The 21,578-nt window shown below is 74.6% G+C and overlaps 1 protein-coding gene across 4 annotated transcripts in view; it reads left to right on the top strand.

Annotated features, from left to right (window-relative positions):
* Positions 1-10,934, top strand: part of IRAK1 (interleukin 1 receptor associated kinase 1) — a 12,863-nt gene extending 1,929 nt beyond the window's left edge. Inside the window, exons 2-14 of one of the 4 annotated variants that reach the window (XM_084612343.1) lie at positions 1,110-1,277; positions 4,619-4,759; positions 4,876-4,982; positions 5,222-5,413; positions 5,636-5,700; positions 6,724-6,838; positions 7,127-7,242; positions 7,356-7,563; positions 7,826-7,894; positions 8,018-8,254; positions 8,987-9,140; positions 10,156-10,284; positions 10,461-10,641. In XM_084612343.1, coding sequence (XP_084468469.1) covers positions 1,110-1,277; positions 4,619-4,759; positions 4,876-4,982; positions 5,222-5,413; positions 5,636-5,700; positions 6,724-6,838; positions 7,127-7,242; positions 7,356-7,563; positions 7,826-7,894; positions 8,018-8,254; positions 8,987-9,140; positions 10,156-10,284; positions 10,461-10,507 — 1,748 coding nt within the window. In that variant the 3' untranslated portion in view covers positions 10,508-10,641. Of the gene's footprint in view, positions 1-1,109; positions 1,278-4,618; positions 4,760-4,875; positions 4,983-5,221; positions 5,414-5,635; positions 5,701-6,723; positions 6,839-7,126; positions 7,243-7,355; positions 7,564-7,825; positions 7,895-8,017; positions 8,255-8,986; positions 9,141-10,155; positions 10,285-10,460 lie in introns of all 4 variants that reach the window. The other 3 variants (XM_084612344.1, XM_084612342.1, XM_084612345.1) reach the window with 3 other exon arrangements.
* The last annotated feature ends 10,644 nt before the right edge of the window (positions 10,935-21,578 follow it).

Genomic DNA, 21,578 nt, shown 5'->3' with positions numbered 1-21,578 from the left:
CACTGGAGGGGAGGGGGGACCGAGAGAGGGAATGGGGGGCTGGGCCGCACTGGGGGGGGAAAGGGGGGCACCGAGGGAGGGAATGGGGGGGGGGCTGGGCCGCACTGGAGGGGAGGGGGGACTGAGGGAGGGAATGGGGGGGCTGGGCCGCACTGGAGGGGAGGGGGGACCGAGAGAGGGAAGGGGGGGGCTGGGCCGCACTGGGGGAAAGGGGGGACCGGGGGGGGCTGGGCCGCACTGGGGGGGAGGGGGCACCGAGGGAGGGACCGGGGGGGGGCTGGGCCGCACTGGAGGGGAGGGGGGGACTGAGAGAGGGAATGGGGGGCTGGGCCGCACTGGTGGGGAAAGGGGGCACCGAGGGAGGGAATGGGGGGGGCTGGGCCGCACTGGAGGGGAGGGGGCACCGAGGGAGGGAATGGGGGGGGGCTGGGCCGCACTGGAGGGGAGGGGGGACCGAGAGAGGGAATGGGGGGGCTGGGCCGCACTGGGGGGGAGGGGGCACCGAGGGAGGGACCGGGGGGGGCTGGGCCGCACTGGGGGGCAGCGACGGAGGAAATGGGGGGCTGGGCCGCACTGGGGGGGAGGGGGCACCGAGGGAGGGACCGGGGGGGGCTGGGCCGCACTGGGGGGGAGGGGGCACCGAGGGAGGGACCGGGGGGGGCTGGGCCGCACTGGAGGGGAGGGGGGACCGAGGGAGGGAATGGGGGGGGCTGGGCCGCACTGGAGGGGAGGGGGGACCGAGAGAGGGAACGGGGGGGGGCTGGGCCGCACTGGGGGGAAAGGGGGGACCGAGGGAGGGAATGGGGGGGCTGGGCCGCACTGGGGGGAAAGGCGGGACCGGGGGGGGCTGGGCCGCACTGGGGGGGAGGGGGCACCGAGGGAGGGACCGGGGGGGGGGCTGGGCCGCACTGGAGGGGAGGGGGGACCGAGAGAGGGAACGGGGGGCTGGGCCGCACTGGGGGGAAAGGGGGGACCGGGGGAGGGAACGGGGGCTGGGCCGCACTGGGGGGGAGGGGGGACCGAGGGAGGGAATGGGGGGGGCTGGGCCGCACTGGGGGGAAAGGGGGGACCGGGGGGGCTGGGCCGCTGACACCTGCCCCTCCCCGCAGCCTCGCGGATCGCGCGGGACCAGGTCGAGCTGCGTCTGTGCGAGGGGACGGACGGACGGACCCAGCGGCTGCTCTGGGCCTGGACGAACCGAAACGCCCGGGTCGGGGAGCTGCTGGCGCTGCTGGACGACCTGGAGCTGTACCGGGCTCGCGACCTGCTGGCCAGCTGTGAGCGCCCCACGGCCCCCGTCAGCCCGGCCCTGCCCCCCGGTGCCCCTCGCTCCCGCCCCACGGCCGCCCCACGGCCCCCGTCAGCCCGGCCCTGCCCCCCGGTGCCCCTCGCTCCCGCCCCACGGCCGCCCCACGGCCCCCGTCAGCCCGGCCCTGCCCCCCGGTGCCCCTCGCTCCCGCCCCACGGCCCCCGTCAGCCCGGCCCTGCCCCCCGGTGCCCCTCGCTCCCGCCCCACGGCCCCCGTCAGCCCGGCCCTGCCCCCCGGTGCCCCTCGCTCCCGCCCCACGGCCCCCGTCAGCCCGGCCCTGCCCCCCGGTGCCCCTCGCTCCCGCCCCACGGCCCCCGTCAGCCCGGCCCTGCCCCCCGGTGCCCCTCGCTCCCGCCCCACGGCCCCCGTCAGCCCGGCCCTGCCCCCCGGTGCCCCTCGCTCCCGCCCCACGGCCCCCGTCAGCCCGGCCCTGCCCCCCGGTGCCCCTCGCTCCCGCCCCACGGCCGCCCCACGGCCCCCGTCAGCCCGGCCCTGCCCCCCGGTGCCCCTCGCTCCCGCCCCACGGCCCCCGTCAGCCCGGCCCTGCCCCCCGGTGCCCCTCGCTCCCGCCCCACGGCCGCCCCACGGCCCCCGTCAGCCCGGCCCTGCCCCCCGGTGCCCCTCGCTCCCGCCCCACGGCCGCCCCACGGCCCCCGTCAGCCCGGCCCTGCCCCCCGGTGCCCCTCGCTCCCGCCCCACGGCCCCCGTCAGCCCGGCCCTGCCCCCCGGTGCCCCTCGCTCCCGCCCCACGGCCGCCCCACGGCCCCCGTCAGCCCGGCCCTGCCCCCCGGTGCCCCTCGCTCCCGCCCCACGGCCGCCCCACGGCCCCCGTCAGCCCGGCCCTGCCCCCCGGTGCCCCTCGCTCCCGCCCCACGGCCGCCCCACGGCCCCCGTCAGCCCGGCCCTGCCCCCCGGTGCCCCTCGCTCCCGCCCCACGGCCGCCCCACGGCCCCCGTCAGCCCGGCCCTGCCCCCCGGTGCCCCTCGCTCCCGCCCCACGGCCGCCCCACGGCCCCCGTCAGCCCGGCCCTGCCCCCCGGTGCCCCTCGCTCCCGCCCCACGGCCCCCGTCAGCCCGGCCCTGCCCCCCGGTGCCCCTCGCTCCCGCCCCACGGCCGCCCCACGGCCCCCGTCAGCCCGGCCCTGCCCCCCGGTGCCCCTCGCTCCCGCCCCACGGCCGCCCCACGGCCCCCGTCAGCCCGGCCCTGCCCCCCGGTGCCCCTCGCTCCCGCCCCACGGCCGCCCCACGGCCCCCGTCAGCCCGGCCCTGCCCCCCGGTGCCCCTCGCTCCCGCCCCACGGCCCCCGTCAGCCCGGCCCTGCCCCCCGGTGCCCCTCGCTCCCGCCCCACGGCCGCCCCACGGCCCCCGTCAGCCCGGCCCTGCCCCCCGGTGCCCCTCGCTCCCGCCCCACGGCCGCCCCACGGCCCCCGTCAGCCCGGCCCTGCCCCCCGGTGCCCCTCGCTCCCGCCCCACGGCCGCCCCACGGCCCCCGTCAGCCCGGCCCTGCCCCCCGGTGCCCCTCGCTCCCGCCCCACGGCCGCCCCACGGCCCCCGTCAGCCCGGCCCTGCCCCCCGGTGCCCCTCGCTCCCGCCCCACGGCCGCCCCACGGCCCCCGTCAGCCCGGCCCTGCCCCCCGGTGCCCCTCGCTGCCGCCCCACGGCCCCCGTCAGCCCGGCCCTGCCCCCCGGTGCCCCTCGCTCCCGCCCCACGGCCGCCCCACGGCCCCCGTCAGCCCGGCCCTGCCCCCCGGTGCCCCTCGCTCCCGCCCCACGGCCGCCCCACGGCCCCCGTCAGCCCGGCCCTGCCCCCCGGTGCCCCTCGCTCCCGCCCCACGGCCGCCCCACGGCCCCCGTCAGCCCGGCCCTGCCCCCCGGTGCCCCTCGCTCCCGCCCCACGGCCGCCCCACGGCCCCCGTCAGCCCGGCCCTGCCCCCCGGTGCCCCTCGCTCCCGCCCCACGGCCCCCGTCAGCCCGGCCCTGCCCCCCGGTGCCCCTCGCTCCCGCCCCACGGCCGCCCCACGGCCCCCGTCAGCCCGGCCCTGCCCCCCGGTGCCCCTCGCTCCCGCCCCACGGCCGCCCCACGGCCCCCGTCAGCCCGGCCCTGCCCCCCGGTGCCCCTCGCTCCCGCCCCACGGCCGCCCCACGGCCCCCGTCAGCCCGGCCCTGCCCCCCGGTGCCCCTCGCTCCCGCCCCACGGCCGCCCCACGGCCCCCGTCAGCCCGGCCCTGCCCCCCGGTGCCCCTCGCTCCCGCCCCACGGCCCCCGTCAGCCCGGCCCTGCCCCCCGGTGCCCCTCGCTCCCGCCCCACGGCCGCCCCACGGCCCCCGTCAGCCCGGCCCTGCCCCCCGGTGCCCCTCGCTCCCGCCCCTCGCTCCCGCCCCACGGCCCCCGTCAGCCCGGCCCTGCCCCCCGGTGCCCCTCGCTCCAGACCCGCAGCCCACGGCCGCCCCACGGCCCCCGTCAGCCCGGCCCTGCCCCCCGGTGCCCCTCGCTCCCGACCCGCAGCCCCCTGCCCCCACGGCCGCCCCACGGCCCCCGTCAGCCAGGCCCTGCCAGCCCAGCCCTGCCCCCCCAGCTCTGCCAGTGCCCCTCACTTCTGACCCGCAGCCCCCTGCCCCCACGGCCGCCCCACGGCCCCCGTCAGCCCGGCCCTGCCCCCCGGTGCCCCTCGCTCCCGACCCACGGCCCCCGTCAGCCCGGCCCTGCCCCCCGGTGCCCCTCGCTCCCGACCCGCAGCCCCCTGCCCCCACGGCCGCCCCACGGCCCCCCTCAGCCCGGCCCTGCCCCCCGGTGCCCCTCGCTCCCGACCCGCAGCCCCCTGCCCCCACGGCCCCCGTCAGCCCGGCCCTGCCCCCCGGTGCCCCTCGCTCCCGACCCGCAGCCCCCTGCCCCCACGGCCGCCCCACAGCCCCCGTCAGCCCGGCCCTGCCCCCCCGGTGCCCCTCGCTCCCGACCCGCAGCCCCCTGCCCCCACGGCCCCCGTCAGCCCGGCCCTGCCAGCCCAGCCCTGCCCCCCCAGCTCTGCCAGTGCCCCTCACTTCTGACCCGCAGCCCCCTGCCCCCACGGCCGCCCCACGGCCCCCGTCAGCCAGGCCCTGCCAGCCCAGCCCTGCCCCCCCAGCTCTGCCAGTGCCCCTCGCTTCCGACCCGCAGCCCCTTCTAGCCCGGCCCTGGCCTCAGGGTGGTGGGATCCCAGGGTCCCTATGAAGGGTGGGGGCATGTGGGGGGCGGAGTTTAGGGCTGACGGATTAGTGGAGTCAGGTTCCTTTGTGCATGGCTGCCATCTTTAACCCCCCGTTTTGTTTCCCAGGGCAGCCTCCCTCCGAGCCCCCTGTCCTGAGACCCCCGTTTCTTCCCTCAGCTCCTCCAGCCCCCCACCCCCCCACCGGTGACAGCAGAGCTTGGACCGTTACCTGGGACCCCCCCAAACCACCCCCGCAGCCCCCGCCAGGTAACTCCACCCCCCTCCCCCTGGGGGTGGGGAATTGAATCTTGGGGGGGTGGAGCTCTCCCCATTCCCCTTCCCCTGCTAACAGACTCCCTGTTTCTGCCCCCCCCACCCCCCAGAGCCCTCCTGCCCGTCGCTGCCTCTGCCTGGCCCCCCACCCAGCAGCCTGCTCAGCACCAGGACCCAGGGTCCCGGCCCTCCACCCGCAGCCCCCCCTGCCGACCAGGTACCGAGATGGGAAGGTGGGGGGTGCTTGGAGGGAGGAGCCCTGAGTAGGGGGGCAAGGATGGATAACGGGGGAGAGCCCTGGGTGGCAGGAGTTGTGGGGGGTGTCTTGCCCATGGTGGCAGGGGGGCGGAGGGGTCTGATTGGGTCCAACCCAGAATCCGTAGCACTCTGGGGTCTCTGTTGCTTGCGGGGGGCCCGGAGCTGCCCCTGTGTGTGTCTCTCTCTCTCCCCCTGCAGGGGGTGGAGTCTCTGGGCCCTGCCCCCCTGGTGCTGGGCCCTGCCCCCCAGCCCTTTGCCTGGCCCCTGGCGGAGCTGGTGCAGGCCACGGACGGCTTCGCGGAGCGGCATAAGGTCGGGGAAGGCGGGTTCGGCTGCGTGTACCGGGCCCGGCTGCGCAACACCGACTACGCGGTCAAGCGGCTGAAGGAGGTATTGGGGGACACGGGGGCCCCTACCCAGCATCCTCGGTGGGGGGGCCCTACCCAGTATCCTTTGCATTCCTCCTGTCCACTGATCTACCCACAATCCTTTGAGCCCCCACTCGCACTGGGCCCACCCCAGAATCCTTTACTCTGCCCCCTTCCCTTCCCTGTGTCCCCTGGGGTTGTGGGGCTGGTGACCTGACTCTCATTTAACCCCCCATTTCTCCAGGACCTGGAGCTAGATTGGAGCAGCATCCGGAGCAGCTTTCTCACCGAGGTGGAGAAACTGTCACGGTGAGGGGGGGCCGTGGGTCGGGAGTGAGGGGGCGCCGGCCGGGCCCGGGGCCGTGGGTCGGGAGTGAGGGGGCGCCAGCCGGGCCCGGGGCTGCTCCCCTGAAGCCAGGCAGGACTCTGGGGACCCTCCCCTCTCGGCGCCGACTGTCCCCAGGGCAAGACGCTGCCCCAGCTTCCACCGTCCTGGGTCCGGCCCCGGAGCCTCCGCTGCCCCACCGGGCACTTCCTACAGCGCGTCCCCCGGGGCGGGGTCCTGGGGGGGCCAGAGGGCCCTGCCCCCCAGACGGGACTCTCGGGCAGCGTGGGAACGCGGCGTAGAACAGAGCTCGGCAGCACAGAAATCGGTGACTTTCAGCCAAGCCCATCTTGGGGGGGAGGGAGCCCAGAGCCGGGGGGGAGGGAGCCCAGAGCCGGGGCTCTGGTCCCCGTTGCCCCCTCCCCCACACCCCAAGCCAGCCGAGACCGACTCCTTCCAGCTGCCGGGCCCCTGCCCTGCCCGGTGCTCGTCCCGAACAGATTCCCCTTCCCCCTCACGCGAGGAAATCCCCACCTCGTCACAGGGAGTGAGGGGCGCCGGCCATGGGGGCGGGGGGCTACGGGGCGGGAGCAAGGGGGCGGGCAGGGGCGGGAGCGAGGGGCTCCGGCCGGGCGGGGCTGGGGGCTACGGGGCGGGAGCGAGGGGGCGGGCGGGGCCGGGCCGGGTGGGTTGGGAGCGAGGGGCTATGGGGCGGGAGCGAGGGGGCGGGCGGGGCCGGGCCGGTCAGGAGTGAGGGGCGCCGGGCGGGGCTGGGGGCTATGGGTGGGAGCGAGGGGGCTGGCGGGGCCGGGAGTGAGGGGCACCGGCTGGGCGGGGCTGGGGGCTACGGGGCGGGAGCGAGGGGTGCCAGCCGTGGGGGCGGGGGGCTATGGGCGGGAGCGAGGGGCTCCAGTGGGACCAGCGCCCTGGGACCTACCCAGAATGCTTTGCACTCACCCTGGCCCCAGGAATTTGGGGTGACCCTCCCCACTAACTCCCGCCCCCAGGTTCCGGCACCCCAACATCGTGGAGTTCGGGGGGTTCTGCGCCGAGCGGGACCATTTCTGCCTCGTCTACGTTTTCATGCCCAACGGGTCCCTGGAGGATCGGCTGAGTGGCCAGGTAACCCCCACCCCTGGGAGCCACCCCCCCAGCTGCAAGCAAAGGGCGGGGGCCGGGGCCGGGGAGGAGCGGGCTGTGCTGGGCCCCCCGGGCAGGAGTCTCCAGGTGGGTCGTTCGGCTCCCAGCCCCCCCGGGGCTCAGGCTGCCTGGGCTCCAGGACCCCCCAGTCCCATTCCCTGGGGACACAGCCTTGGGCCCCCTCCTCCCTCGCCCTAAGGGAAGCAGGACATGGCCCCTCCCCCCAGCGTGAGGGGCCCCTCCCCCATTCACCCCCCTCTGCTCCCCCAGGGCGGGCGCCCCCCCCTGACGTGGGCCCAGCGGCTGGAGGTGCTGGTGGGGACAGCGCGAGCCGTCCAGTTCCTGCACCACGACACACCCAGCCTGATCCACGGGGACATCAAGAGGTGAGGGGGTTCGTGGGGGGCGCGGGGTGGGGGCCCGGGGAGCGGGGCTTGGGGAGGAGGGCAGCAGGGGGCGTTGCGGGGGCCATGTCTCACCCCATGTCTCCTCCCCCCAGCTCGAATATCCTGCTGGACCAGGTGCTGCGCCCCCGGCTGGGCGACTTCGGGCTGGCGCGGGCCGGGCGGGGCCAGGCGGGGAGCGGGGGGCTCAGCGCCAGCCTGGGCCGGACCCACACGGTGCGGGGCACCCTGGCCTACCTGCCCCCCGAGTACGTGCAGAGCGGGGCCCTGTCCCCCGCTATCGACACCTATAGCTACGGTGTGGTGAGTACCAGCCCCCGCGTGCTCCCCTGCCTGAGGCCCCTCCACTAGACCCCCCCAACCTCAGGGGGTCAGACTCCCCTTTTTTCTTGCCTGGGGGGTCAGGTATCCGGGGGGGAGGAAACGGAGCAGGAGTTCCTGGACCCCTCCCCCTAAGAGCTCAGACTAACCCGACCTGGGTCTCCCATGAGGGATGGGGGGGATCTTCCCGCCACCCCCCCAACCTCCCATGCTGGAGCCTTCAGCAACCCCCTCGGCCCCCTAGGTGCTGCTGGAAACGCTGACGGGGAGACGGGCCCTGGAGACAGACGGACGCGGACGGACAAAGTTCCTGGTGAGAGACGCTGACACCCCCCCCCCCCGCATGCCCCTCACCCCCGACCTCCCACCCCCAGCTGCCCCGGGCTGCCCCCCAGCCCTGCTGGTGCCCCTCACCCCCGACCCTCCCACCCCACAGAAGGATCTGGTCGCAGAGGAGGAGGAGGCTGAGGTGGGCGAGGGTCCCGGGCGATCGCAGCGGGCAGTGACGGGCCCAGACCAGGACGCTCGGGCGACTCGGGTCGGCACCAGGATCTTCCGGAGCCACGTGGACTCGCGGGTCGGGCCGTGTCCGGAGGGGCTGGGCCCTGCGCTGGGCCGGCTGGCGACCCACTGCCTCCAGAAACGCAGCAAACGGCGCCCGCCCATGGCCCAGGTACCGGACGCCTGGGTTCTCTCCAGCTCTGGCAGGGGAGCGGGGTCTGGGGGGGGTTAGAGCAGGGGGAGTTGGGAGCCCGGATGCCTGGGTTCTCTCCGGCTCTGGCAGGGGAGCGGGGTCGGGGGGGGGGGGTTAGAGCAGGGGGAGCTGGGAGCCCGGATGCCTGGGTTCTCTCTGGCTCTGGCAGGGGAGCGGGGTCTGGGGGGGGTTAGAGCAGGGGGAGTTGGGAGCCCGGATGCCTGGGTTCTCTCCGGCTCTGGCAGGGGAGCGGGGTCGGGGGGGGGGTTAGAGCAGGGGGAGCTGGGAGCCCGGATGCCTGGGTTCTCTCTGGCTCTGGCAGGGGAGCGGGGTCTGGGGGGGGTTAGAGCAGGGGGAGTTGGGAGCCCGGATGCCTGGGTTCTCTCCGGCTCTGGCAGGGGAGCGGGGTCTGGGGGGGGTTGGAGCTGGGAGCCCGGATGCCTGGGTTCTCTCCGGCTCTGGCAGGGGAGCGGGGTCGGGGGGGGGGGGGGGTTAGAGCAGGGGGAGCTGGGAGCCCGGATGCCTGGGTTCTCTCCGGCTCTGGCAGGGGAGCGGGGTCGGGGGGGGGGGGGGTTAGAGCAGGGGGAGCTGGGAGCCCGGATGCCTGGGTTCTGTCCGGCTCTGGCAGGGGAGCCGGGTCTGGCAGGTTAGAGCAGGGGGGGCTGGGAGCCCGGACTCCTGGGTTCTCTCCGGCTCTGCCTGTCCCCCTAGGTGTATGAGGACCTAGAGCGGCTACAGAAGTCGCTGCCCTGGGATCCCCCCTCGATCCCCCAGGGGGACTCGCTCCCCAGGGCCCCAGAGCTGCCCCCCAACCAGCCTGTGGAGAGCGACGAGAGCCTGTCGGAGGAGGGGGGCAGCTGGTTGGGTGAGTCCTGTCCTTGTGGGGTGACTTCTGACCCCACTGTCCTCCCCAAAGTGCCCTTTGACCCCTGTCCCAGACCTCTGGGGTCTGCTCTCGCTGGGGGCCCCCTGGGACTGCAACCTTGAGCCCCCAGCAGCCTGGCTCTGCTGTGGGCCCCTCGGGGTGTCCCCTCCTCTGGGCTCCGGGGCCCCCACCCAGTGGAAAAGGGACCCTGGTGGCTCCGGTTGTGGCTCCATGCGCCCCCCGGGGGCAGCCAGCAGGCGCCTGCAGCCCTGAGGTGCTTGGCGGCCAGGGAGGCTCCCTGCGCTGCCTCCCCCCCCCCAGCGCCGGCTCCACAGTTCCCATTGGCTGGGAACCGCGACCAATGGGAGCTGCGGGCACGAGGGCAGCACAGAGCCGCGGTAAGCGCTGCTGGAACCCCGAACCCCTCATCCCTGGCTGGAGCCCTCCCCCTCCACACCCCAAACCCCAGCCGAGAGCCCCCTCCTGGAGCCTGCAACCCCCCAACCCCCAGCCCCTTGAGGGAGGGAGGGGGAGGGGCCTCAGAGGCACCCCGCCCGCCCAATCGGCAGGAGTCACCAGGGTCACACTGCACATCTGACCCCAGCTGGGCCTGTCTTGGTCCCCAGGGGCTCCAGCTCCTCCCCCACCGGAACTGGTCGCCAGACCCTTGCCCCCCTGGCCAGAAGCGGCTGCTCCTGAGCTGGGGGTCCTCCTGGGCACCAGTCTCTGGGTCCCCTGTCTCCAGGCCAGTATCTGGGGTCCTGGCTGCCAGGTGAGGTCACACCTAGTCCCCTGCAGCAACAAACGCCCCTCCCACTCCCTCATTGCACATGGGGAAACTGAGGCACACAGTGTTCTCCGCTGCCCCCATGTTTGCTCCTGCTGGACCCTGGCCCGGGTGACCTTTGACTCCAGCTGACATGGCCCTTTACCCCATGCTTGCTGTAACCTCTGACCCCTCAGTCTGGTGACTTTTGACCCAGGCAGGGTGCCTTGACCCCTGCTCTCTCTGCAGGTGTTGCCCCGTCCCTGCACCCCCAGATTCACATCAACCCGGCCCGGCAGCGCATCATGGAGCGGCTGGCGCTGTACCAGCAGGGGGCGCTGGACAGCCTGGGGGTGCTGGCCTCCGAGCTCCCGGCAGGTAACCCCACTCCTCCCAGCAGCCCCTGGGCGTGGGGGGGGGCTGACATAAAACTCCCCCCTCTAGCTCCTTTCTCCCGAGGGTGGTTCTTTCCGTGCCTGGGAGGCCCGGGGTAGGGGTGGGGGTGGGGTCTCTGTCCCCCGCAATGGCTCTGACCCCTCTCCCCTCCCCTGCAGGCTCGGCCCCCCGCCTGCCCGAGGAGAGTGATGATTTTGAGCCCTGAGAAGGATGGACAGATATGGAAGGATGAAGTTCTCAGCGATGCGGGGGCAAGCCCCACCCCGAAATGCACCTCCAGGCTGCTAGAACCCCCCCTCGATCCAGGGACCCAGGCGTCCGGGGAGGTGACTTTGAATGGAGGGGCAGACGCTCCCCTCCCCTCCCCTCCAGCGGGCATGGGGCCCAGGCAGCCAAGAAGGCGCCTTTGAAGTGCAGGGGAGGTGGCACCTTGGTACTCAGGGGCTCGTGCCCACCCCCCCCCCCCACGCGGCTCCCCCTTGCTCCATGGGACCCAGGTGTCTGGGGCGCAAAGATAACCCACAAGCTCCCACCTGCGAAGGTTCACGTTTCCTGGAGCCCCACGGCTTGCTTCCTGGGGGTGGGGGTCACAGAGCCGTCACTGGAAAAATAAAACATTTTATATATTTTTAGTCTGTGCCGGGGGGGCCATTTATAGGGGGACCCCTCACCCGCTGCTGGCTACCTATCTGCTGGGGTGCAGCCTGTCTAGGCAGCCCCCCTGTGCCCGGCCAGAGCATCCACTACTAAGCCCCAGGACCTGCTCCCAGCACAGCATCCCCTTCAGTAAGCCACGGGCAGAAATCTGCCACGCCCATCTCTTTATTCCGCTTGGACGCCGTCCCCAGCCGGCGGGGGAGGATGCCCGCTGTCCTGGCCCCAGGGGCAGGGCGGGCAGGGACTGCAGGGGCAGGGCGGGCCGGGGCCTTGGGCCCCTTCCCAGGCGCGGGGGAATTGCAGCCCGTCACACCCCTTGGACCAGAAGTGGCCCCTGGGTCTCCGGAACGGGGCAGCCAGGCACCTCCCAGCTGCAGGCGGCGAAACCGGCTGCTGTGGTCCAGGCCGAGCCCACGTCCCCTGGCACCGCCACACCTGCCACGTGGGCCGCCAGGGCCACCTCAAAGCCAGGTGTGTGGGCCACCACCAGCCCGTAGCGCAGCAGCGCGGCCCCCAGGGCCAGCGCCCCGCGGCCGGGCTGCCAGCCCCACGCCAGGCGAAGACGGGAGGTGTGACCCACTGGCCCAGCACAGCCGCCCGCAGGTGCTGGGTCCAGAGCCGGGCCCGTGGCCGGGCTGCCAGCCCCACGCCAGGCGAAGACGGGAGGTGTGACCCACTGGCCCAGCACAGCCGCCCGCAGGTGCTGGGTCCAGAGCCGGGCCCACGGCCAGGGCCAGCAGGGCAAAGCCGGCCGGCAGCAGCGGCGGTGCCCGTGGCCAGCCCAGCACCACGTGGCCCAGGTTCACCAGCGAGTTGCAGGGCACGGCCAGGGCGGGGGGCAGCCAGGGCACGGGGGGCTCTGCGTAGTGCCCGTACCCCACCTCCACAGCCACCCTGTCCAGCCACGGGTGGCCATCACGGCCAGGCCCAGAGCGCGGGCCCCGGCCACGTGCAGGAGCGCCGCACGGTCCCCGGGCCCCATGGCCGGGCCTGGCGTACCCCAGCCGCCTCCACGGCACCACCCCACGGCCTCGGCCACGCAGCGCAGCCATGGGCTGAGCCACTGTCCCCTCCCCCGGCTGCCTTAACCACTGCTGTGCCAAACCTCGGAGTAGGCCTGGCGCCCCTCCCTCCCGACCCGCAGCCCCTGCTAGCCCAGCCCTGCCCCACGGCCCTGCCGGTGCCCCTCCCTCCCGACCCACAGCCCCTGCTAGCCCTGCCCTGCCCCACGGTCCCGCCAGTGCCCCTCCCTCCCGACCCGCAGCCCCTGCTAGCCCAGCCCTGCCCTGCCCCACGGCCCTGCCAGTGCCCCTCACTCCCGACCCGCAGCCCCTGCTAGCCCAGCCCTGCCCCACGGCCCCGCCGGTGCCCCTCACTCTCGACCCGCAGCCCCGGCTAGCCCAGCCCTGCCCCACGGCCCTGTCAGTGCCCCTCCCTCCCGACCCGCAGCCCCTGCTAGCCCAGCCCTGCCCTGCCCCACGGCCCTGCCAGTGCCCCTCACTCCCGACCCGCAGCCCCTGCTAGCCCAGCCCTGCCCCATGGCCCCGCTGGTGCCCCTCCCTCCCGACCCGCAGCCCCTGCTAGCCCAGCCCTGCCCTGCCCCACGGCCCTGCCGGTGCCCCTCACTCCTGACCCGCAGCCCCTGCTAGCCCAGCCCTGCCCCACGGCCCCGCTGGTGCCCCTCGCTCCCGACCCGCAGCCCCTGCTAGCCCAGCCCTGCCCCATGGCCCTGCCAGTGCCCCTCACTCCCGACCCGCAGCCCCTGCTAGCCCAGCCCTGCCCCACAGCCTCACTGGTGCCCCTCCCTCCCGACCCGCAGCCCCTGCTAGCCCAGCCCTGCCCTGCCCCACGACCCTGCCAGTGCCCCTCACTCCCGACCCGCAACCCCTGCTAGCCCAGCCCTGCCCCACCGCCCTGGCGGTGCCCCTCACTCTCGACCCGCAGCCCCGGCTAGCCCAGCCCTGCCCCACGGCCCCGTCAGTGCCTCTGCCTCCCGACCCGCAGCCCCTGCTAGCCAGCCCTGCCCCACGGCCCTGCAGGTGCCCCTCACTCCTGACCTCAGTCCCTGCTAACCCGGCCCTGCCTGCCCCCTTGGGTGACCAGACAGCAAATGTGAAAAATCGGCAGAGGGGGTGGGGGGTAATAGGAGCCTGCATAGGAAAAAGACCCAAATGTCGTGGTATCTGGTCACCCAGCTTGTCATGGTTTCCAGAAAGCCCCTGTGCTGGGATTCTGGGGTGATGGGGGGGCTCTCCTTGCAAAGAACTGCTGGCTTGTTACTCTGGGGCACAGCTGAGCCCCCCTGCCCCCTGGGGGTGACCAGCCATGCCTGACCCTTCACTGATGGCTTTGGAGGGGTGTGTGGGTCAGTGGTGCTGGTGGGGCTGGCACAGTCGGGGGGAGGGGCGTGTGGGTCAGTGGAGCTCGCGGGGCCGGCGCTGGCATAGGGGCATATGTGGGTCAGCCATGTGGGCGGGCCTACGCCGGGGTGGAGGGGCATGTGGGTCAGTGATGCGGGCGGGGTGGTGGGGCCGGTGCTGGGAAGGTCCCTCTGCGGACACAGCTCCCCAACTCGGACCCATGGACACTGACCTGGGGACCCCTGACCCCTCGCTCCAGCCAGGACCAGCCCCCTGCAACCCCCTCTCTGGGCCTGAGCCCCCATCCCACTCATGGTGATGGCCGGGGTTGGGGGGCATCTGTACCCCCCTCCTCCCATGCTTTACCTCCCCATTATTTGCCCCCCTACGCCCTCCCAATCCCTCCTGTTGTCCCTGAGCTTGCATGGTCCATGTCTCTAGTTGGGGGCTGGTTTCTGCCTGGTGCCAGGGCGCCCCAGCCCAGAGGGCCCCAACCCACGGTGGGGCCTGGAGCGCGGCTGGGGCAACCTGCTCGGGCTGCTTGGCTAAGACGTCCAGCCAGCTGTACTTCCCCACCCATCCCGTGCTGCCATCTTGGCGCTGAGGTGGGCTTGGCGTGGGCCCGGTGGCCATCTTGGCGCTCAGGCACAGTGTTGCCAACCCCAAATGTCCAAAAATAACGACAGAGCTCCCCAAAAGTCATGGCATTATGTAAAAACAATAGACCCGGTGGTCTTCTGAGTCGACATCTGTTCTCCGAGCATTTTGGGCACCTTGGGAAGCATTCACCACCCCCACGGAGAACGACGGCTGAACTCACCACAGATCCATGTGATTCCAGGAGCAGGGGATTAAGGAGAACAGTCCTTGTCATATGGCTCACAACACAACCATGAAAGTTAGCCACACTGGAGGCGGGCTCGGCGGGGGCCGTCTCGGCCCTGGGGCAGGGGGCCCGACGGGAGCCGTCTCAGCCCTGGCCCGGGGGCTCGGCAGGCGCTGCCTTGGGCCTGGGGTTCGGCGGGGGGCTTGGCCGTGGGGCGGGGGCGTCTCGGGCGGGGGGTGCAGGGCTCGGCGGGGGCGTCTCGGCTGTGGGGCAGAGGGTGCGGGGCTCGGCGGGGCTGTCTCGGCTGTGGGGTGGGGGGCTCGGCGGGGGCTGGCCGTGGGGCGGAGGGCTTGGCCGTGGAGCGCGTTCTGAGGTGAAGGGGGAGGGAAAGTGGGTGGCTGTGGGGCGGGGGGCTCGGCGGGGTCAGTCTCTGGCCATGGGGCTCGGCAGGGGCTCGGCCGTGGGGCTCGGCTGGGGCATCTCGGCCGTGGGGCGGGGGGCTCGGCTGTGGGGCGCGTTCTGAGGGGAAGGACAAGGGAAAGTGGGGGGCTGTGGGGTGGGGGGCTCGGCGGGGGGCTCGGGCCGTGGCCGTGGGGCGCGTTCTGAGGGGAAGGGGGAGGGATAGTGGGTAGCTGTGGGGCAGGGGGCTCGGCGGGGGGCTCGGGCCGTGGGGCGCATTCTGAGGGGAAGGGGGAGGGATAGTGGGTAGCTGTGGGGCAGGGGGCTCGGCGGGGGGCTCGGGCCATGGCCGTGGGGCGCGTTCTGAGGGGAAGGGGGAGGGAAAGTGGGTAGCTGTGGGGCAGGGGGCTCGGCGGGGGGCTCGGGCCATGGCCGTGGGGCGCGTTCTGAGGGGAAGGGGGAGGGATAGTGGGTAGCTGTGGGGCGGAGGGCTCGGCGGGGGGCTCGGGCCGTGGGGCGCGTTCTGAGGGGAAGGGGGAGGGATAGTGGGTAGCTGTGGGGCGGGGGGCTCGGGCCGTGGGGCGCGTTCTGAGGGGAAGGGGGAGGGATAGTGGGTAGCTGTGGGGCGGGGGGCTCGGCGAGGGGCTCGGGCCGTGGGGCGCGTTCTGAGGGGAAGGGGGAGGGATAGTGGTTAGCTGTGGGGCGGAGGGATCGGCGGGGGGCTCGGGCCATGGGGCGCGTTCTGAGCGGAAGGGGGAGGGAAAGTGGGTAGCTGTGGGGCAGGGGGCTCGGCGGGGGGCTCGGGCCATGGCCGTGGGGCGCGTTCTGAGGGGAAGGGGGAGGGATAGTGGGTAGCTGTGGGGCGGAGGGCTCGGCGGGGGGCTCGGGCCGTGGGGCGCGTTCTGAGGGGAAGGGGGAAGGATAGTGGGTAGCTGTGGGGCGGGGGGCTCGGCGAGGGGCTCGGGCCGTGGGGCGCGTTCTGAGGGGAAGGGGGAGGACAGTGGGTAGCTGTGGGGCAGGGGGCTCGGCGGGGGGCTCGGGCCGTGGCCGTGGGGCGCGTTCTGAGGGGAAGGGGGAGGGATAGTGGGTAGCTGTGGGGCGGAGGGCTCGGCGGGGGGCTCGGGCCGTGGGGCGCGTTCTGAGGGGAAGGGGGAGGGATAGTGGGTAGCTGTGGGGCGGGGGGCTCGGCGAGGGGCTCGGGCCGTGGGGCGCGTTCTGAGGGGAAGGGGGAGGGATAGTGGGTAGCTGTGGGGCGGAGGGCTCGGGCCGTGGGGCGCGTTCTGAGGGGAAGGGGGAGGGATAGTGGGTAGCTGTGGGGCGGAGGGCTCGGCGGGGGGCTCGGGCCGTGGCCGTGGGGCGCGTTCTGAGGGGAAGGGGGAGGGATAGTGGGTAGCTGTGGGGCGGGGGGCTCGGCGGGGGGCTCGGGCCGTGGGGCGCGTTCTGAGGGGAAGGGGGAGGGATAGTGGGTAGCTGTGGGGCGGGGGGCTCGGGCCGTGGGGCGCGTTCTGAGGGGAAGGGGGAGGGATAGTGGGTAGCTGTGGGGCGGAGGGCTCGGCGGGGGGCTCGGGCCGTGGCCGTGGGGCGCGTTCTGAGGGGAAGGACGAGGGATAGTGGGTAGCTGTGGGGCGGGGGGCTCGGCGAGGGGCTCGGGCCGTGGGGCGCGTTCTGAGGGGAAGGGGGAGGGATAGTGGGTAGCTGTGGGGCAGGGGGCTCGGCGGGGGGCTCGGGCCATGGGGCGCGTTCTGAGGTGAAGGGGGAGGGATAGTGGGTAGCTGTGGGGCGGGGGGCTCGGCGAGGGGCTCGGGCCGTGGGGCGCCTTCTGAGGGGAAGGGGGAGGGATAGTGGGTAGCTGTGGGGCAGGGGGCTCGGCGGGGGGCTCGGGCCGTGGCCGTGGGGCGCGTTCTGAGGGGAAGGGGGACGGATAGTGGGTAGCTGTGGGGCGGAGGGCTCGGCGGGGGGCTCGGGCCGTGGGGCGCGTTCTGAGGGGAAGGGGGAGGGATAGTGGGTAGCTGTGGGGCGGGGGGCTCGGCGGGGGGCTCGGGCCGTGGGGCGCGTTCTGAGGGGAAGGGGGAGGGATAGTGGGTAGCTGTGGGGCGGGGGGCTCGGCGAGGGGCTCGGGCCGTGGGGCGCGTTCTGAGGGGAAGGGGGAGGGATAGTGGGTAGCTGAGGGGCGGGGGCTCGGCGAGGGGCTCGGGCCGTGGGGCGCGTTCTGAGGGGAAGGGGGAGGGATAGTGGGTAGCTGTGGGGCGGGGGGCTCGGCGGGGGGCTCGGGCCGTGGGGCGCGTTCTGAGGGGAAGGGGGAAGGATAGTGGTTAGCTGTGGGGCGGAGGGATCGGCGGGGGGCTCGGGCCATGGGGCGCGTTCTGAGGGGAAGGGGGAGGGAAAGTGGGTAGCTGTGGGGCAGGGGGCTCGGCGGGGGGCTCGGGCCATGGCCGTGGGGCGCGTTCTGAGGGGAAGGGGGAGGGATAGTGGGTAGCTGTGGGGCGGAGGGCTCGGCGGGGGGCTCGGGCCGTGGGGCGCGTTCTGAGGGGAAGGGGGAGGGATAGTGGGTAGCTGTGGGGCGGGGGGCTCGGGCCGTGGGGCGCGTTCTGAGGGGAAGGGGGAGGGATAGTGGGTAGCTGTGGGGCGGGGGGCTCGGCGAGGGGCTCGGGCCGTGGGGCGCGTTCTGAGGGGAAGGGGGAGGGATAGTGGGTAGCTGTGGGGCAGGGGGCTCGGCGGGGGGCTCGGGCCGTGGCCGTGGGGCGCGTTCTGAGGGGAAGGGGGAGGGATAGTGGGTAGCTGTGGGGCGGAGGGCTCGGCGGGGGGCTCGGGCCGTGGGGCGCGCTCTGAGGGGAAGGGGGAGGGATAGTGGGTAGCTGTGGGGCAGGGGACTCGGCGGGGGGCTCGGGCCGTGGCCGTGGGGCGCGTTCTGAGGGGAAGGGGGAAGGATAGTGGTTAGCTGTGGGGCGGAGGGATCGGCGGGGGGCTCGGGCCATGGGGCGCGTTCTGAGCGGAAGGGGGAGGGAAAGTGGGTAGCTGTGGGGCAGGGGGCTCGGCGGGGGGCTCGGGCCATGGCCGTGGGGCGCGTTCTGAGGGGAAGGGGGAGGGATAGTGGGTAGCTGTGGGGCGGAGGGCTCGGCGGGGGGCTCGGGCCGTGGGGCGCGTTCTGAGGGGAAGGGGGAAGGATAGTGGGTAGCTGTGGGGCGGGGGGCTCGGCGAGGGGCTCGGGCCGTGGGGCGCGTTCTGAGGGGAAGGGGGAGGACAGTGGGTAGCTGTGGGGCAGGGGGCTCGGCGGGGGGCTCGGGCCGTGGCCGTGGGGCGCGTTCTGAGGGGAAGGGGGAGGGATAGTGGGTAGCTGTGGGGCGGAGGGCTCGGCGGGGGGCTCGGGCCGTGGGGCGCGTTCTGAGGGGAAGGGGGAGGGATAGTGGGTAGCTGTGGGGCGGGGGGCTCGGCGAGGGGCTCGGGCCGTGGGGCGCGTTCTGAGGGGAAGGGGGAGGGAAAGTGGGTAGCTGTGGGGCAGGGGGCTCGGCGGGGGGCTCGGGCCATGGCCGTGGGGCGCGTTCTGAGGGGAAGGGGGAGGGATAGTGGGTAGCTGTGGGGCGGAGGGCTCGGCGGGGGGCTCGGGCCGTGGGGCGCGTTTTGAGGGGAAGGGGGAGGGATAGTGGGTAGCTGTGGGGCGGAGGGCTCGGCGGGGGGCTCGGGCCGTGGGGCGCGTTTTGAGGGGAAGGGGGAGGGATAGTGGTTAGCTGTGGGGCGGAGGGATCGGCGGGGGGCTCGGGCCATGGGGCGCGTTCTGAGGGGAAGGGGGAGGGAAAGTGGGTAGCTGTGGGGCAGGGGGCTCGGCGGGGGGCTCGGGCCATGGCCGTGGGGCGCGTTCTGAGGGGAAGGGGGAGGGATAGTGGGTAGCTGTGGGGCGGAGGGCTCGGCGGGGGGCTCGGGCCGTGGGGCGCGTTCTGAGGGGAAGGGGGAGGGATAGTGGGTAGCTGTGGGGCGGGGGGCTCGGGCCGTGGGGCGCGTTCTGAGGGGAAGGGGAAGGGATAGTGGGTAGCTGTGGGGCGGGGGGCTCGGCGAGGGGCTCGGGCCGTGGGGCGCGTTCTGAGGGGAAGGGGGAGGGATAGTGGGTAGCTGTGGGGCAGGGGGCTCGGCGGGGGGCTCGGGCCGTGGCCGTGGGGCGCGTTCTGAGGGGAAGGGGGAGGGATAGTGGGTAGCTGTGGGGCGGAGGGCTCGGCGGGGGGCTCGGGCCGTGGGGCGCGCTCTGAGGGGAAGGGGGAGGGATAGTGGGTAGCTGTGGGGCAGGGGGCTCGGCGGGGGGCTCGGGCCGTGGCCGTGGGGCGCGTTCTGAGGGGAAGGGGGAAGGATAGTGGTTAGCTGTGGGGCGGAGGGATCGGCGGGGGGCTCGGGCCATGGGGCGCGTTCTGAGCGGAAGGGGGAGGGAAAGTGGGTAGCTGTGGGGCAGGGGGCTCAGCGGGGGGCTCGGGCCATGGCCGTGGGGCGCGTTCTGAGGGGAAGGGGGAGGGATAGTGGGTAGCTGTGGGGCGGAGGGCTCGGCGGGGGGCTAGGGCCGTGGGGCGCGTTCTGAGGGGAAGGGGGAAGGATAGTGGGTAGCTGTGGGGCGGGGGGCTCGGCGAGGGGCTCGGGCCGTGGCCGTGGGGCGCGTTCTGAGGGGAAGGGGGAGGGATAGTGGGTAGCTGTGGGGCGGAGGGCTCGGCGGGGGGCTCGGGCCGTGGGGCGCGTTCTGAGGGGAAGGGGGAGGGATAGTGGGTAGCTGTGGGGCGGGGGGCTCGGCGAGGGGCTCGGGCCGTGGGGCGCGTTCTGAGGGGAAGGGGGAGGGATAGTGGGTAGCTGTGGGGCGGGGGGCTCGGGCCGTGGGGCACGTTCTGAGGGGAAGGGGGAGGGATAGTGGGTAGCTGTGGGGCGGGGGGCTCGGCGGGGGGCTCGGGCCGTGGGGCGCGTTCTGAGGTGAAGGGGGAGGGATAGTGGGTAGCTGTGGGGCGGGGGGCTCGGCGAGGGGCTCGGGCCGTGGGGCGCGTTCTGAGGGGAAGGGGGAGGGATAGTGGGTAGCTGTGGGGCGGGGGGCTCGGCGAGGGGCTCGGGCCGTGGGGCGCGTTCTGAGGGGAAGGGGGAGGGATAGTGGGTAGCTGTGGGGCGGGGGGCTCGGCGGGGGGCTCGGGCCGTGGGGCGCGTTCTGAGGGGAAGGGGGAGGGATAGTGGGTAGCTGTGGGGCGGAGGGCTCGGCGGGGGGTTCGGGCCGTGGGGCGCGTTCTGAGGGGAAGGGGGAGGGAAAGTGGGTAGCTGTGGGGCAGGGGGCTCGGCGGGGGGCTCGGGCCGTGGCCGTGGGGCGCGTTCTGAGGGGAAGGGGGAGGGATAGTGGGTAGCTGTGGGGCAGGGGGCTCGGCGGGGGGCTCGGGCCGTGGCCGTGGGGCGCGTTCTGAGGGGAAGGGGGAGGGATAGTGGGTAGCTGTGGGGCAGGGGGCTCGGCGGGGGGCTCGGGCCATGGCCGTGGGGCGCGTTCTGAGGGGAAGGGGGAGGGATAGTGGGTAGCTGTGGGGCGGAGGGCTCGGCGGGGGGCTCGGGCCGTGGGGCGCGTTCTGAGGGGAAGGGGGAGGGATAGTGGGTAGCTGTGGGGCGGGGGGCTCGGCGAGGGTCTCAGGCCGTGGGGCGCGTTCTGAGGGGAAGGGGGAGGACAGTGGGTAGCTGTGGGGCAGGGGGCTCGGCGGGGGGCTCGGGCCGTGGCCGTGGGGCGCGTTCTGAGGGGAAGGGGGAGGGATAGTGGGTAGCTGTGGCGCAGGGGGCTCGGCGGGGGGCTCAGGCCGTGGGGCACGTTCTGAGGGGAAGGGGGAGGGATAGTGGGTAGCTGTGGGGCGGGGGGCTCGGCGGGGGGCTCGGGCCGTGGGGCGCGTTCTGAGGGGAAGGGGGAGGGATAGTGGGTAGCTGTGGGGCGGGGGGCTCGGCGGGGGGCTCGGGCCGTGGGGCGCGTTCTGAGGGGAAGGGGGAGGGATAGTGGGTAGCTGTGGGGCGGAGGGCTCGGCGGGGGGCTCGGGCCGTGGGGCGCGTTCTGAGGGGAAGGGGGAGGGATAGTGGGTAGCTGTGGGGCAGGGGGCTCGGCGGGGGGCTCGGGCCGTGGGGCGCGTTTTGAGGGGAAGGGGGAGGGATAGTGGGTAGCTGTGGGGCGGAGGGCTCGGCGGGGGGCTCGGGCCGTGGCCGTGGGGCGCGTTCTGAGGGGAAGGGGGAGGGATAGTGGGTACCTGTGGGGCGGGGGGGCTCGGGCCGTGGGGCGCGTTCTGAGGGGAAGGGGGAGGGATAGTGGGTAGCTGTGGGGCAGGGGGCTCGGCGAGGGGCTCTAGCCGTGGGGCACGTTCTGAGGGGAAGGGGGAGGGATAGTGGGTAGCTGTGGGGCAGGGGGCTCGGCGGGGGGCTCGGGTCGTGGCCGTGGGACGCGTTCTGAGGGGAAGGACGAGGGATAGTGGGTAGCTGTGGGGCGGGGGGCTCGGCGAGGGGCTCGGGCCGTGGGGCGCGTTCTGAGGGGAAGGGGGAGGACAGTGGGTAGCTATGGGGCAGGGGGCTCGGCGGGGGGCTCGGGCCGTGGGGCGCGTTTTGAGGGGAAGGGGGAGGGATAGTGGGTAGCTGTGGGGCGGAGGGCTCGGCGGGGGGCTCGGGCCGTGGGGCGCGTTCTGAGGGGAAGAGGGAGGGATAGTGGGTAGCTGTGGGGCAGGGGGCTCGGCGGGGGGCTCGGGCCGTGGGGCGCGTTCTGAGGGGAAGGGGGAGGGATAGTGGGTAGCTGTGGGGCAGGGGGCTCGGCGGGGGGCTCGGGCCGTGGGGCGCGTTCTGAGGGGAAGGGGGAGGACAGTGGGTAGCTGTGGGGCAGGGGGCTCGGGCCGTGGGGCGCGTTTTGAGGGGAAGGGGGAGGGATAGTGGGTAGCTGTGGGGCGGAGGGCTCGGCGGGGGGCTCGGGCCGTGGCCGTGGGGCGCGTTCCGAGGGGAAGGGGGAGGGATAGTGGGTAGCTGTGGGGCAGGGGGCTCGGCGGGGGGCTCGGGCCGTGGCCGTGGGGCGCGTT

Source organism: Lepidochelys olivacea, assembly GCF_965140295.1.
Source record: "Lepidochelys olivacea isolate rLepOli2 genome assembly, chromosome: 23".
In the NCBI taxonomy this organism is placed as follows: domain Eukaryota; kingdom Metazoa; phylum Chordata; order Testudines; family Cheloniidae; genus Lepidochelys; species Lepidochelys olivacea.
The sequence above is the reverse complement of the archived record's forward strand: the minus strand, read 5'-3'. Positions and strand labels throughout refer to the sequence as shown.